At 38.0% G+C, this 14,432-nt stretch overlaps 1 protein-coding gene across 3 annotated transcripts in view; it reads right to left on the reverse strand.

The window, feature by feature from the left end:
• Positions 1-1,095: 1,095 nt before the first annotated feature.
• MID2 (midline 2) overlaps positions 1,096-14,432 on the reverse strand; it is an 81,076-nt gene continuing 67,739 nt past the window's right edge. For 2 of the 3 annotated variants that reach the window (XM_037512106.2, XM_037512104.2), the window contains exons 6-10: positions 10,865-10,992; positions 9,295-9,528; positions 3,736-3,897; positions 1,969-2,176; positions 1,096-1,617 (exon numbers count right to left, since the gene is read on the reverse strand). In XM_037512106.2, coding sequence (XP_037368003.1) covers positions 1,215-1,617; positions 1,969-2,176; positions 3,736-3,897; positions 9,295-9,528; positions 10,865-10,992 — 1,135 coding nt within the window. In that variant the 3' untranslated portion in view covers positions 1,096-1,214. The remainder of the gene's footprint in view (positions 1,618-1,968; positions 2,177-3,735; positions 3,898-9,294; positions 9,529-10,864; positions 10,993-14,432) is intronic. The other variant, XM_037512105.2, reaches the window with a different exon arrangement.

A 14,432-nucleotide genomic window follows, 5' to 3' on the forward strand; every position in this document is an offset into this window, starting at 1 on the left:
AGCACAGACCATAAAGCAACTATAGCAGTCAAGACCGGTATGTAGTTTATGCCTGCATTTGCCATGAAGGGTTGGCGAAGTAGATGAATAGTGTAAACAAGATAGCAAGAGGAATGATTATTTAGCCTGTTTAATAAAACTGTTTTCAGGTATTCTTAAGCACTTCAGAAGTGTTTTACCTAAAATACAAGTATATTTATATGCAAATAGCTGTGGCATCTCTAACACTCCATTCTTACTGATTAAGTAAATAAACCAGGTTCCTAAAGAACCTCTTTTTTTGTTAACCTAGTTCTAGTAACTGTATGTACTTTAGGTAATAAACCTATATTTCTTTGAAATATTCTGTGGCAGATTTCTTAACAGTTCAGAAGAAACTCCACTGGTAGCATCAGTGGACGGTGTGCTATGTAGCAACTCATGTGCAACTTTGTCCCCAGTCTCCCCTTATTCAACCTGGTGCTCTTCCCACCATCTATGTCATTAGTGGACGTGCATGTGTATGTGACAGGAGCGAAGAAAGGGTGGATAAAGGGAGGGGTAGGAGAAATATTCACTGATGTTGATATCCCTCTGGGGGACAAAAACGGATGGTATCATTTATTTTCTCTTCCAGTATATTTCTCATTCGAATGAGCAAACTGAAAAGTTTATGTATATATAATTATAAAATGAATATATAACAGACCATTTATTCATTTTATGTTATATATACACATACATGTTTCCTTTATAATAAATCCTTGATTTCTATTATTTATCAAAAGCTACATGTAATATGTGATCATCTGACACTTCAAAATCCCACTTGGTTAGATTAGCCAGTACTAGAAAGGCAGATGCCTCCCTTTCACCTGGCTAGCTCCTTATTCAGAACATCTTTCTACATGATTTACTTAGAATTACCCTAATTCCTTCCAGCATTATATTCCTAAAGCACTGGGAATTTTTAATTTTCCAAGGAAAGGATGAATTCTCTAAACTTTTTCTTCAATGGCCTGAAACCAGACTACTCAGAGAATCTGTTCTGAGAAACTCGATGCATTAATTTAAATACAAGCTTTAATGCACAAAAATTAAATCTGTAATATCTAGTTATTTTGGATGCTTCAAATAAACTTTATTTTGTATCTCATATATTGAACACTAACTGAAGTTTAGGAGGGAAGAACTGCTGAACTGGAGAGCCAGTGAATTCTATGCTCTCTTGAAACTTAATGGCAAGCTTTCATCCCAGAAACATAAGGGGATTCTTGAGGCCTGCAGTTGCATTCCTGCCGCTCAGGGTAATCAATAAAATCTGGGGCAGGCAAGCCAGACAGGATCATTAGGGATTTGTTCCAGATTGTGAATGTTGGACAAACTGGAAGAATGAAGGTCACATCAAAAGTATGAAGATGGAGAGAGTTAGCTGGGTCATAGAAAGACAGCATGTTGTTGTCATAATCCAGAAGGACACCCAGGCGTTTCAACTGCGGGGGCACATCCACCAGCATTTCCTTGTTGTTATGTCTTACGACGAAGTTACTGTTGCATCGAGAGAAGACCCAAGAGGAGGCATTCTTGCCAATCCACTCATTCTTGGGAGCTGATTTGTAGGCAATACCAACTGCATACCTGTCACACAGCAGAAAGGAGAGAGAAATAAGCCTTATTAATGAGTTATGCTATCCAGCAGATAGAATATATCATAGAAAATATAGTTCTTATTTTTCATTTAGATCCAAAATACCAATATCATTAGAGTTTTAACAAGATAGCAATTAGGAGGATGTAATGATTTCAAACTTCTAGTCCAAAAGATTTCCCATGATTTTATTTTAAAAAGCTGACAGTTTTTTCTAGGACTGGTTTTCAACATGCCTTTTATCCTTGACTTATTGGTATTATATTTGTGCTACAGAATTGAATGTCCCAGGAACCTTACAAAGGGGAGAGAAGAGAAAAGAAAAAGTGGCATCTACTCACCATGTCGAGGAACCCATGACCACTTCCCAGTAGTGGCAGCCACTGTCAATGAATATATTTCCTGCTGCCCCATAACACCCTGTGCCACTAAACCTCTCTGGGGTATGACTCTTTTTCAGAGAGCTCTCATCCTTCTCCATCTGCAATCCATCATTAGAGATCTTCAACTTCTTGTGAGTCATTTTGGGATCCAGTTTAAAGGGTTGGCCTGAAAAAAGCAGAAAAAAGAAAACATATGAGGGATTAGTTACGACTTCTATCTTTGTTCTCCAGCACCCTCGTTAGCAGGAGGAGCCTTGATATGATGATCATTCCTGGGTCAGTACGAGTTGGCTGCTGCATGCATTATATTAAGGAAGCAGGCCAAATGCCACTATTTTTTTTTTTTTTTTCCACAGGTCCAACAAGTTCTTTAATCATCAAAGAAAGTCTGGAAAGAGGGCCTCCCTGATGATGCAAGGGGTTAAGTCTCAGCAATATGAAGCAATCTGCAGCCACTGCAGCATGAATTCGATCCCTGGCCTGGGAGCTGACCCACCCACTATTTTTGATCAAATAAGATTGAGCTGCCCCCTTCATATATTGTCAAATTAAAAAGGGGTTCTCAAGACCTCAGATTCTCCAAATATATACTTTTATACTTTGATTTGAGTGGGTGGATTGGGATTTGAGCAGATTTTAGGGTAAGGAGAACTTGAGGTACGACAAAGTGAGGGGAATTGATGAAGCAATTGCTGTTCGGTAACAGAACAAAAACAAACTGAGAAGAACTCAGCAATAGGACAATTTTTTACCCTCTTACAATGGAGTATATAAATAATATATAACTAGGAAACATCATTGGAGTCACTGCTGCATCATGAATGATCAGAGAAAACATTTGTTGTGGAGGATCATTCGTAACAGAGAATTCCTTAAAGCCGCATGGCAAAAGCAGTTACTAGAGGCCAACAGCTAGGTATGGCAAGAACTACTGTATTACACAAAATGCATCTGTGGCAAACACTGTTGGCACCCATCCCCAACTTTTTCATCTTTTACTCCCTTTCACTTGAGGCCAGAAAAGCTAAAGAGTCAAGCTCCCAGGCTCCCGATTGCTGGGTATAGCTAATGAGGTGGGGGCAGATGGGAGAAGTCAGACGGGGCAGAGGAAGCCTGTGGGAAAGTGCCAGTTTTCCTCATTAAAAGGAATAGCTATCATGTGTACCAAAACTGTTCCCCTTCTTCCTTTCTCGAAAGGAACTATAACATCGAGAGGCTGCTGTGGCCATGTGGCAATCAGCCAATACACAAGGGGAAGAGCCTGGGTCTTTACAACACAAAGCTGCAGCACCAGACCTGAGCTCCTTACCCTTCAAACTTCTTTGAACTTGAGAAAGAAAATGCTATTTGTTTAAGCTGCTAACAAATACTATCTCTAAAGCTGAGTTAGTTGGTTTTCTGTCACTTGTAGTCAGAAGCATTTCTAATAGGTGTCGCTTCTCTGTAGTAGGATTTTACCAGATTATCGCCCTAAGCATGGAGGTGGGGTGCAGAGAAAAACTCTTCATTAATACCCTCCCAACTCACCAACAATATGTTTTATGTATATCACTGTGTCCACATATATCCCAGGGGCAGAAACATACCCCTTACCCAAAATGTGAACTACACCAGCAAAGCTTTTCTAGCCAGGGCCTCTACTCTCCTGCCCTGCAGTGGGTGCTTGGTGAACTCCCTGACATGGAGGAGAAACTGATTGCTTCTTTTTGAATCATCACAACGTACTGTTTGTTTTTAGTCGGGTAGGTTCACTGTTCCGGCTGCCTGCTTGGTTTATGGCTTTAACAATGAAGATGTAGCGCGTCCCACTCTGCAGTCCATGAACTGTGTAATGGTTCTGTTTAATGTTGGGCACAATCATCCAGCTATCCACTGAATTATACAGGCCTGTGACGTGTGGAAAGACAAGAACATTAACCAGTAGGTAATGGAGACGGGATGAGAAGCACAGTCAAAATTCATCAAGAGCTGCCCTCCCCCCAAAAATGTAAATTTCATTTTGTTTCTTAATCCTGGAAGACATAGTTTCATTTCTCCCACAGAGCTAGGCTTACACCAGGCTCCTTGCTTCTGGCAATTGAATGTTACCACTAGCAAAGGTTAGGATACTTCAATTTTCTTCCAAATAATACAAGAATGGTCACCATACAAAAATCACAGAATCATTACTTTTATGGGATCCCTAGATCTTTAACCCAATAGTCCAATCCTCTGAGAGCTGAGAGCCTGGCCTGGGATGGATGGAGAAGTTCTGCACAAAGCACAGGAACATGGAATCTCAGGGTCCAGAGGACCCCTAGACAACATAGTTCCCTCATTTCACAAATGGAAAACAAAGATCCAGAGAAGAAAAGCGACTTGCCCAAGGTCACAAATAGCTGGTGATGGTGCTAAGAACCCTGGTCTCTAATCCTACTCCAGTGTACTCTCCACTGCATCACTAGTCATGGGATGAGCAACAATATTCCTGTCTCTACAACATAGAAAAGCTTTCAAGGCTTATGACTAAACTCTCCTACCTTCTCCTCACCTTCACTTTCAAAACTAGGGCTCCAAGGTATCATGGGGAAGTCAAGGAGATGACATTATAATCAAAGTGAAAAAGCATCTCCTCACTTAACACTACAGTTTCACCCCTTTCTGACTCTGATTCCAGTACTCATTCAAGATTGGATGATCCAACAACACATTGTTATCTGGAACCTTCTTGCCTCCCAAGTAGGGAAAGGGACTAGAAATGTAGGCTTCTGCTTTTGAAACTCTTTAGACCGTAAGTATTTACTTAGGGAAAAATGTATATAATTAAAAACATGTACTTGGCTAACTTTTAGTAAAAACAGGTTCAACATTCTTGTCTATAGATTATCTAGACTTCTCTCTTCTGTTATTTGCTTCCTGGTCAGTTTACCACTTTTTTTTTTTTTTAATAAAGATTTATTTATTTATTTATTTATTTATTTATTTATTATTTTATACAAGCACTGGGTACAGTCAGAAGTGCGGGAGGGTGAGAGAATTCACCAGAGCCAGAGGGGAGAGCAGAGCAGGCAGAGTGACGAAATATACTGCTGAGGGGAGCAGCGGGCGGCAGGAGAGGTCTGCGCGCCATGTGGAACCCTCCTCCGGTGGCCAGGGAGCAGCCGGGGATCGAACCAGCGCTGCAGAGGCTGTGGGCAGCTTCGCAACCCAGTACTCAACCGCTGCGCCACCGGGGAGACCCAGTTTACCACTTTTTAAACACTTTGTACAGAGGGAGGAAAGAAATATAATTGGTCAATTTAGCAAGTTATGCAGCTGTGGTACAAAACTTAATGAGGTCAAAAATTAAAAATAGTAATTTTTATGTTAAAAAGTTCAAAGAGGTCAGATTAGGAAGGCTTTATAATTAATTTGGGTGGGAAGTGAAATTTTAATCCAAAGAGGAAATTACATGATCTTCCAGATATACTTCCAACAATACAAAACAAACAAACTGAAAGGCAAATTTCACAATGAAATACTATGCAGTTGAAAAAAATGAATGGGAAAGGTCTCCATTAACTGACATGGCATGATTTCCAGAGTAAATTGCAAAAGACATTTATAGTATGGTACTATTTTTGCCAGAAATAAAGGCAAATAACAAATGGTACATATATTTACTTGGATTTCCAAAACAATAGCTACAGGAAGGGAAAATCAGAAATTAATGAAGTTTGGTATCTATAAGGGGTGAGGGTGGGGGAAAGGGATTAAAAGGACATGAGAGAGAATGACAATTCTCTGAGTACACCCTTTTTCTATAGTGTTCTATTTTGGAAATTCAGAACATTAAAATGAAATCAATATGAATGAGAAGAGTGGGAACAAAAATTGAAGACAAACCAAAACATATGAACTCAACTACATTTCAAATGAAAAACCAACCACACCAAAGGCATGAGGGCAGGGGTAGAATGGCAAACAAATCCTGAACCATTGTTTGTTTTTGTAGTGGTATGGGCAAAACGATTATGTAATGATTTTAGATATATGATGGGATTGAGCAAATGAGTACATACATTGATGCTGTTATCAGGGTTCTCACTGTGGAAGTAGGAACATTCAAATATAGAATGAAAGAAGGCAAGAAAGAATCTGTGGGGAATATATTGAGATTGGGGATATTGGTATGAACCCATGATTTCTAACATACCATAGATAGTGTATGCACACACATATATGTGCACATATTAAGTATGTATGAATGTATATGTGTGTGTCTATGGGTACATGTGTCTATGTGTGGTATCCAGGCCTTGGTCTCTAATACCATGCTCTCACTAAAAAGAACTAGGGCTACTTGGAAAAATGGCTGATTTCAAGGCTAGGGCATGGTAAGATAAACATGATCCTAGACCCTTTTCTTACTCTCAAAATTAAGGATGGACAGACATGCATAAGAAAATGATGGGAGAATATAAAGAACCAAGAGTCAGCTTGAAAGGCTCCCACTGGCTAAATCTGGCCAATTTAAGCACTAAGATAAGTAAGGACAGTAAAGTATAAACTTTTGAAAAAAAAAGAATTTATGACTATAAATAGATAATACATAGATAAATAAATACACATATAAATGGAGGTTGGGGCTCTTGTTTACAGTGGAATGCTGGTGTGCCAACTTGAAAATGTGGGAGGGCATACTCCATTGGAAAACCATTTTTCAATCATCACAGTAAACATTGGATCCAACAAGAATTATCAATTAATACTGAAACATGAGTGGGAGTGGGATGCATTTGATGAGGGTGCATTCATGGACTTAAAGTTGCACTCAATAGATTACTTTGCATAGATTTCTAACTCAGTTGCAAAAAAATAAATAGTAACCACACAATAAAGAAATCAGGCAGCATCTTTCACCAAAATCAAAATCAGCATCACCAACCAAGAGCAAGAGGGTACTGTGTGTCTCCAGATATGATGCCCTAAGGAGGACACAACATCTCTTATTTACCATTCCAGTCATGAATGCATAATCTGAATAGAATCATGAGGAAACATCAGACAAACTCAAAGTAAGGAATAATATAATTGAAATGAAAAAGCACTTTTAAAAATGTCAATGGCATTGAAAGTTTTTGGTTAACAAAGGCCAGAGATATGTCAGTTAAGGACAATACCTGATCCTAGACTTTAAAAAGCACAACACTGGGTCCTTTACATGTTATAAAGTATGTTATTGGGTCCAGTGTCAAAACTGAAATATGAATGATAGATTAAAGTATTGTAGCAGCATAAGTTTCTTATATTTGGTAACTATTGTGTGGTGTTTTAGGATAATTTCTTTATTCTTAGGAAACATACAGTGAAGAATTTAGGGGTGGAAGGTCATGATGGATATGATTTGCTGTCAAATGGGTCAAAAAAATAGAGAGAGATAGAGTTAGCAAATGACAAAGGAAATGGAGCAAATATTAACAATGGATGAATTTGGCAAAGAGTATGGGTGTTCCCTGTGCTAGTCTTGCAGCTTTTCTGTAATTCTGAAATCATTTTCACCTAAAATTATCTGAATGACTGACATGTAAAAAATTGGACTAAGTTTCTTAGTGAAGCACAAAAGGCCTGGACTAGCGCTAACTGGTAGTTGTGGTTTAATTCAAGGAGCATTAAGCTTGAAGTATGACATTTGACAGGCTTGGATTCAAACTTTACTTCCTCAGTTTGTAGCTCTGTGACCTTGGGCAACTCAACTAACTTGAGCCTCAGTTTCTTCATATATAAAATGGAAATATCATCACCTATTTCATAAGGCTAAGTAAGAACTCAAGGGGAATAAATGAGGTCATGTATGTGGGAATGTTTGTAAGTGGCAAAGAAAATTATTATAATTATTATAGTCATTCAATTATTTTTGCAAATTATTTTGGTCATTATTTATTAGAAATAAGAATTAGGGCTTTTATACAGAAGGACTGATTATTATTTATAGCTGCACAACAGTTTAATGGGCTCTTTTGTTAGAAGTGAGCACCCCATCACTGGAAATATTCAATGAGAGAAAGGATAATCATCTACCTATGAGGTGTCTGGTAGAAGGGTAGGTTAGATTAGGTAACTTCTAAGGTTACTTCCAATTCGAAGATGCTATCTTATCACCATGAAGAATTTTCCTTTTAGCTCTTCCTTACAGAGGACTACACATCCTTGGAAATAGAGGTGACCACCTATAAATCTTTGTCACTTCTTGCACTTATTCTCAACATTCAGGAGACCACTGCTCTCCCCATATCAGGAAAGAAAAGCACAGATTCTGGCTCTAAGACCTTCCAGAGCAGGAGAGATAAGTGCAGACAAATATGTTGGGGAAACCTTAGAATTGTGACTTCACAACATGAAGAAACACCTAGGAACACAGCTACCCGGGCCAAGTGGCTTAGGTTGGAGCTGCACGAGGCAAGTGTTTTTTTTAGAGTTTGACCCCAAATGTCCTCTCCCCTCCCCACCCAACCATGTGGCTCAGAATTGTCACGGAACAGGAAAAGGAAGTCTATCAGGAGGGTTTTGTTGGAAAAAGTCCTCTCATGCAGGCCTGTGACATCAGACACAGAAGCACAAACACAAAGGTAAAAGAATATGTTGATCCGCAGCTATGCAGATGCAACCTTAGGGTGGGAATGAGTTCAAGTCTTGAATCCAGCTTTAATTCTGATTCACTTCCATTTTTACCCAGCTCATTGAGGAGAATTTGCAGCTCGGCCCCTCTTGTCCCGCAATCGAAGAGTTCCTACTGTGCCTTGTGTTGCTCCAATTTATCGGAAGGTAAAACTACAACACGTGAGCTAAATGACTCCTTTTTGAACATGTTTCGTTTTGTGGCCCCTGACACATTTTTATATTCTGCGCAATTTTTGAAGGAAGCAGAGATGGGATACAGGGAAGAGTGACAGAAGCAGGAGACTTGTCACTATATTCACTGATACAAATAGGTGGAGTAAAGGAAGTAGTAGCCTGAACGTAATGTGTTTTGCCATGATAATGAGGTGGAAGGTCAAGCAGAGAGATGTTCACACACATAGAATCAGCAATGATGGTGGCTTAGCTACCCAGGAATGAATTCTGAGTTGTGTTCTGCCTTGGGAGAGGGGAGTGACATGGATTGAAGAAAATATAAGATTTACATACAGAAATGGGAGTGGCCCCAGTGACTGCCCAGCAAGGAAATACACAGCTTGATTGTCAGCCCATCAGTAAGGATTTTGCAATGCCCTGAGGGAGCTTACACTGTCTATGAAACACCTAACATGTCTTACAAACACTTGCCTCGTGGAGCCCCGGCCAATCTTGAGCAGCTTACTGCTTCCTTACATTTCCTTATCTCTGGCCACAGGCCCCAACTACACCATGACTTACTGATGAAGTTAGCCTGGCCAGTGAATATGGTGTACTGAAGCTCATAGGAGCTGATGCTGAACTCATCATCCGAGATCCAGTGGACTGTAATGGTGTCATGGGAGGCAGTACAGAGTTCCTCTCGGATAGATGGTGGGTTTGGGGCTGTAAGGAAAGGTAGAGAAAAAAGTAAGGAAAGCACACTTTCTGTTCCGGAATTTTACAATCGTTGCTCTTGCTGCCCAACCCAACATCTTGTAGAAAGGAGCTTTTCTTGATAAGAAGCTTTAGCTTGTATATACCACACAACATGAAGCAAAGTGCTGAGACCTCAAGTTCCCTCAAGCCACATTTGTTTCAACGATGAAGATATTTTAGGCAAAGAAGTATGCGTAAGTTATTGAGATGATTGCCCCATTGGCTACTCTGCCTACATAAACATACACATAGCTACTAGAGCAGTGGTCACATGGTTTTCTTATTAAATGATCCTCAACCTATTTTTATTTCAAAATAAGCTTTTTATACATTTTTAGCAGTATAGTCAAATGCAAATGAGTTTCCTCCTCTATAAATAGAATGATCATTATCCCATAGATTTATTGTGAGGATTCATGTTAAAAAATTAATATAGTTTGGTAGAAAGTAGATGTTCAACAAATGGCAGCCATTTTAATATATTAACAAAAGTAGTTACAAATATAACATGGCTGTATATGTATATTTTTTCTCATAAAATGGTAATTCACAGCATTTTTAACAGGTTGGTTGCATCCCTCATTTTCTAAAATTGTACACAAGCCAAATATTTTTTACATTTTTCTTCCTAATCTGCTAATTCTTAAGTTTTCTTAAAAACATGTGAATGGTAATTACTCATGTGGGATATTCTCTGATATTCCCTAATTGCCACATGTGTTCTAGCCACACAAAAAGTAAAAACATATTGATGATAGATTCATAAGGGGAAATCCATCAATAACTTGTTTTTTACATTTTAGTACAGATAGTGTACCCATCCTGCACCCAGAAATATTTGACAAATCATCTTTCTTTTCCATTCCATGAGCTAATATATTTTCTATCTAAAAAATAGATGTCGTTTTAAAGGTTATAAGAGCATTTTCATTATACATATTTTCTCTTCCAGATTAACAGAGAAGCACACTAAAAGATTAGGGGGCTCCCTGGTAGCAGAAGGGGTTAAGTCTCAGCACTGTGAAGCTATCGGCAGCAACTACAGCATGAGTTCGATCCCCGGCCAAGGAACTAACCCACAGAGTACAGTAGGCCTCTCCTGTCTTGCCTGCTGCTCCCCACAGCAGTGTATTTCAGCAATCCGCCTGTCCTATTCCCCACTCTGTCTCTGGTGAATCCTCTCACCCCCACCCCGCATCTCTGTCCTAGACCCCAGATCTTGTATGCATAAATAAATAAAATATATCCTTTTTAAAAAAAAAGATAAGGATTAAAGTGTTAAGGAAAGCAAGTAGTTTCACACCTGTTAAATAATCTAGCCCCTCCAGAAGTTTCTTTTCTCTGGAAAAATCTAAAGCAAAGTTTTCAAAGGCATCATTAAAATTGATGTCTGGAATCAAAACTTGAGAAGATGCAGTTGCCATAGCCACCCTGGAAAAGAGAAAAGTACATCAATATACTTCAAAATAAGTTGACAACCTTTATCCAGTGTTCGATTTCTAGCTTAACAAGGTGGAAATAAACAACTTGTAGAGCTCGATATATTAACTGAAAAATATCGTATCTGCGCTTTTTCAGTAGAAACCATTCATATTTTCATCACCAGGAACCAATTAAGAGTTATGCCATATTTATTCACATATGTTCACCCCTCAAACATACTCCCCCATCCTGTCTTAATTTTGAGAAGTAAATACAGAATTTTTTCCCCTCTGCATCATTTTCCATCTGGCAGGCAGTATCAACAGTAGACCTCTGAAGGCTTAGGCTTTGTAAGAGCAATTTGAGAGATTCTTTTTCTCCCCCCTCTATTTTTCTTATGCCAAACAACAAGCCATACTGAGGCTGGGTTAAAACCTTCCCCTAAATTTTGTACTTTATTTGATCACTTATAACACATTTTTAATTTTATTTCCTAGTTGCAGATAGTGCTATTCCAGATCATTCTAAATATCTCAATGAGAGCAGGTTCATATTTTGTACCTCTTATCTTCCATGGTCCTTAAGACAGTGTTGTACACATGGTGATAAAATTAAATGATGAATGGGTAACTCAACAACACAACTGGAAATTGAGCACTTAGTATATACAAGGTAGTATACATATACGTTACATGTATTATCTAATTTACTCCTTACCATAAGCCTATGTAGTAGATGGTCTTTCGATTTTATTTGTTTCTTGTTTTTAAACATTCTTGTTTATTTATTCACAATATAGGATATGTCCCCTCAGGTACAATCATCATAGTTTTCCCACCACCAAAGTGCCCACAGTTGTTCTTTCCATTTAATAAATGAAAAACTTGACAAAAAGAAAGGTTAGTAACATGCCCAAGGTCACACAATGAGCAAGGATCAGAAATATAGCTGAACCTGTGTTCATCAGGTTCTAAACACTGTACCTTTAATAAAAACAATTAAAGCATATTTTGTACACTTTGCCAATTCTCAACCATGGTTACACATCGGAATGATCTCAAAGCTCTCTGACTGAAACACACACACTTAGGTCCTGTGTCAGACCTTCTGAATCAGTTAATGAAAATCCTTGGGCATGCAAATAGCAGGATGGAAAGAAACATTAATATGGCAATAAAATACAGTTCGAGGGGAGAAAGGAGGATCGAATATAGGAAGACGAGATAGAAAATTTTTATGGCGAATTAGTTTAAGGGGATGGGGTGTTAAACATTTATCTTTAGGCACGTGCACCCTGCTATACATCTAACAATAATAGTTCTTGGCTCTTTCTGAAATTACAGATGTTTCAGTAATAAACTGCAGGCTAGGATCAAGAAATGTAAGACTAACTTAGTATGATATTAAGGTCTCTCACCAAGTGGCCAAACTTCTAAGATTTCATAAGTAAGAAGACAACAAGATCTAAGAGTTAGGGCAGAAAATTGGCATGTGGAATTTCTTCCTGGACTCCTCAATGTTTCTTCCTTTCCTCCCACTCATCCACCCACCCGTCCACCCAATACTTGGTAAGCACAACTAATGTGCCAATCACTGTGTTAGGCACAGGAGACATACAGGGAAAACATGGTAGTTGTAGTCCTTGCCCTTACAAATTGTGGAGAAGAGAGACATAAACTAGGCAAAAGAAGTATGCCTACAAAGAGAGTGGATCACACATAAGTATCACCTGGTAGGGACTTGAGTGCTAAGGGAGAGCTCCCTGGAGGAAGTTCTTTGTAAGCAATCGCCTAGACAGTGAGCAGGAACTAGCTAAACAAGAACTGTGTGAAGACTGGAGAGTTAAACAAATTCACTCAGGGCCTTGTAGGCCATGTTACAAACTTTATTCTAAAAGCAATGGGAGTCAATGAAGTGTTTTAAGCAGAGGAGTCATATGCTCAAATTTAATTTCTAGAAGAGTACTCCAGTTGTAGTAGATGAACTAGAAGGCACCAAAACTGGAGGGAGATCTGATTTTAGGTGTCTAGGGATGATCAGAAAGGATAGTTGTGACAGGAATGTAGACAAATAAAACAGAATATTAATTCTAAAATCAAATATTCAAATATATTTAAAAAGTTCAACTACATGAGAAGTCAAAGAAATTTAAAATGAGACAGCATTTAGGTTATAAAATAGACAATATGTAAGAGCTTTTATGCATAAATTGTATAGTGCTTACATATTTTATAAGGGCTGAAATTGACAAATTTTGGAAGCCAACTTAGCATTAAATATCAAAATAGCTTAAAATGAAGTATTCTTTGACACCACAGCCCTATTTCATGAAATTTTTACTAAGGCAATAACTTGAGAAGTATGCAAAGACACAACTACAATGCCATTCAACACACTCTATGTAACCTAACTGTTCATGAGGACAAAGCTAAGCAATGTGTTATACATCAAAAGATGAAATATAATGAGGTCATTGGAAATCCAATTTTATAATAACATTCAATGACAGAAGAAAGTTCATGATATATAGTTAAGTTTCAAATGCAATATATAGAGAATGACCTTATGTTTGTGAATATAGATATACATCTATATATACATATATATTTGGGATTATTATAGATAATGTACTACACATTTTATGTATCATATAAATTTTATATTTACCATATATATTTTATATGCTCAAATGCTAACAATAGCTGTATGCTTAAGAATGAGTTTTAAATGACTTTGGGGTATATGTGAGTGTGAGTGTGTGTGTCGCCGTATTTAAGCAAAACACATTAACAATCTCAGACTATGACCTCTATTAAGGACAGTATAATGAATGTCATTTATAAGAGGAAATACTTCCCAGCTAAAATTCCATTTTAACTGACGTTTTCATCCTTAACACTACAATGAAAAATGGTGAGGAAAAATGTTAGTCCATATAAGAGACCAGTGAGAAAAACACAGATTGTGTAGGTGATTCTCAAGCCATACCACATATACCCATCTATTCCACTTACATTATAGGCTATAGCTGAGCCTTTGAAAAGTTTTATTTAGAGAGTTGGGAATCATGAGCATCTATATGGTAACTGAAGCACTGGGAGCTAATAAGTTTGCAACAGGGAGAATGTATAATGAGAGGAGAGAATAGCCTAAGACAAAATTATGAAGCATTAAAATAATAGATGGAGGGAGAGTTGCTCACAAAAGCAAAAGAAGTAAGAGGTAGAAAGAAATCCGACCATGTTCATGGTAGCTAAAAGCAGAGAAATTTCAAGTAAAAATGCTCAGTAGGGAGAAATGCTAGTGAGAGATTAAGTAAAAGAAACAATAAGATAAAACAAAGAAAGGTTTATTATATTTAGCAACATGATATTCATTTGGTGACCTTGAAAAGAACATTTTCGATAGTGTGGTAGTGGGAGAAGACATTTCAAAGGATTGAAGAGTTG

The sequence above is a fragment of the Talpa occidentalis genome, unplaced genomic scaffold (genome assembly GCF_014898055.3).
Source record: "Talpa occidentalis isolate TD23 unplaced genomic scaffold, MPIMG_talOcc4v2.1 talOcc4.15, whole genome shotgun sequence".
In the NCBI taxonomy this organism is placed as follows: Eukaryota; Metazoa; Chordata; class Mammalia; order Eulipotyphla; family Talpidae; genus Talpa; species Talpa occidentalis.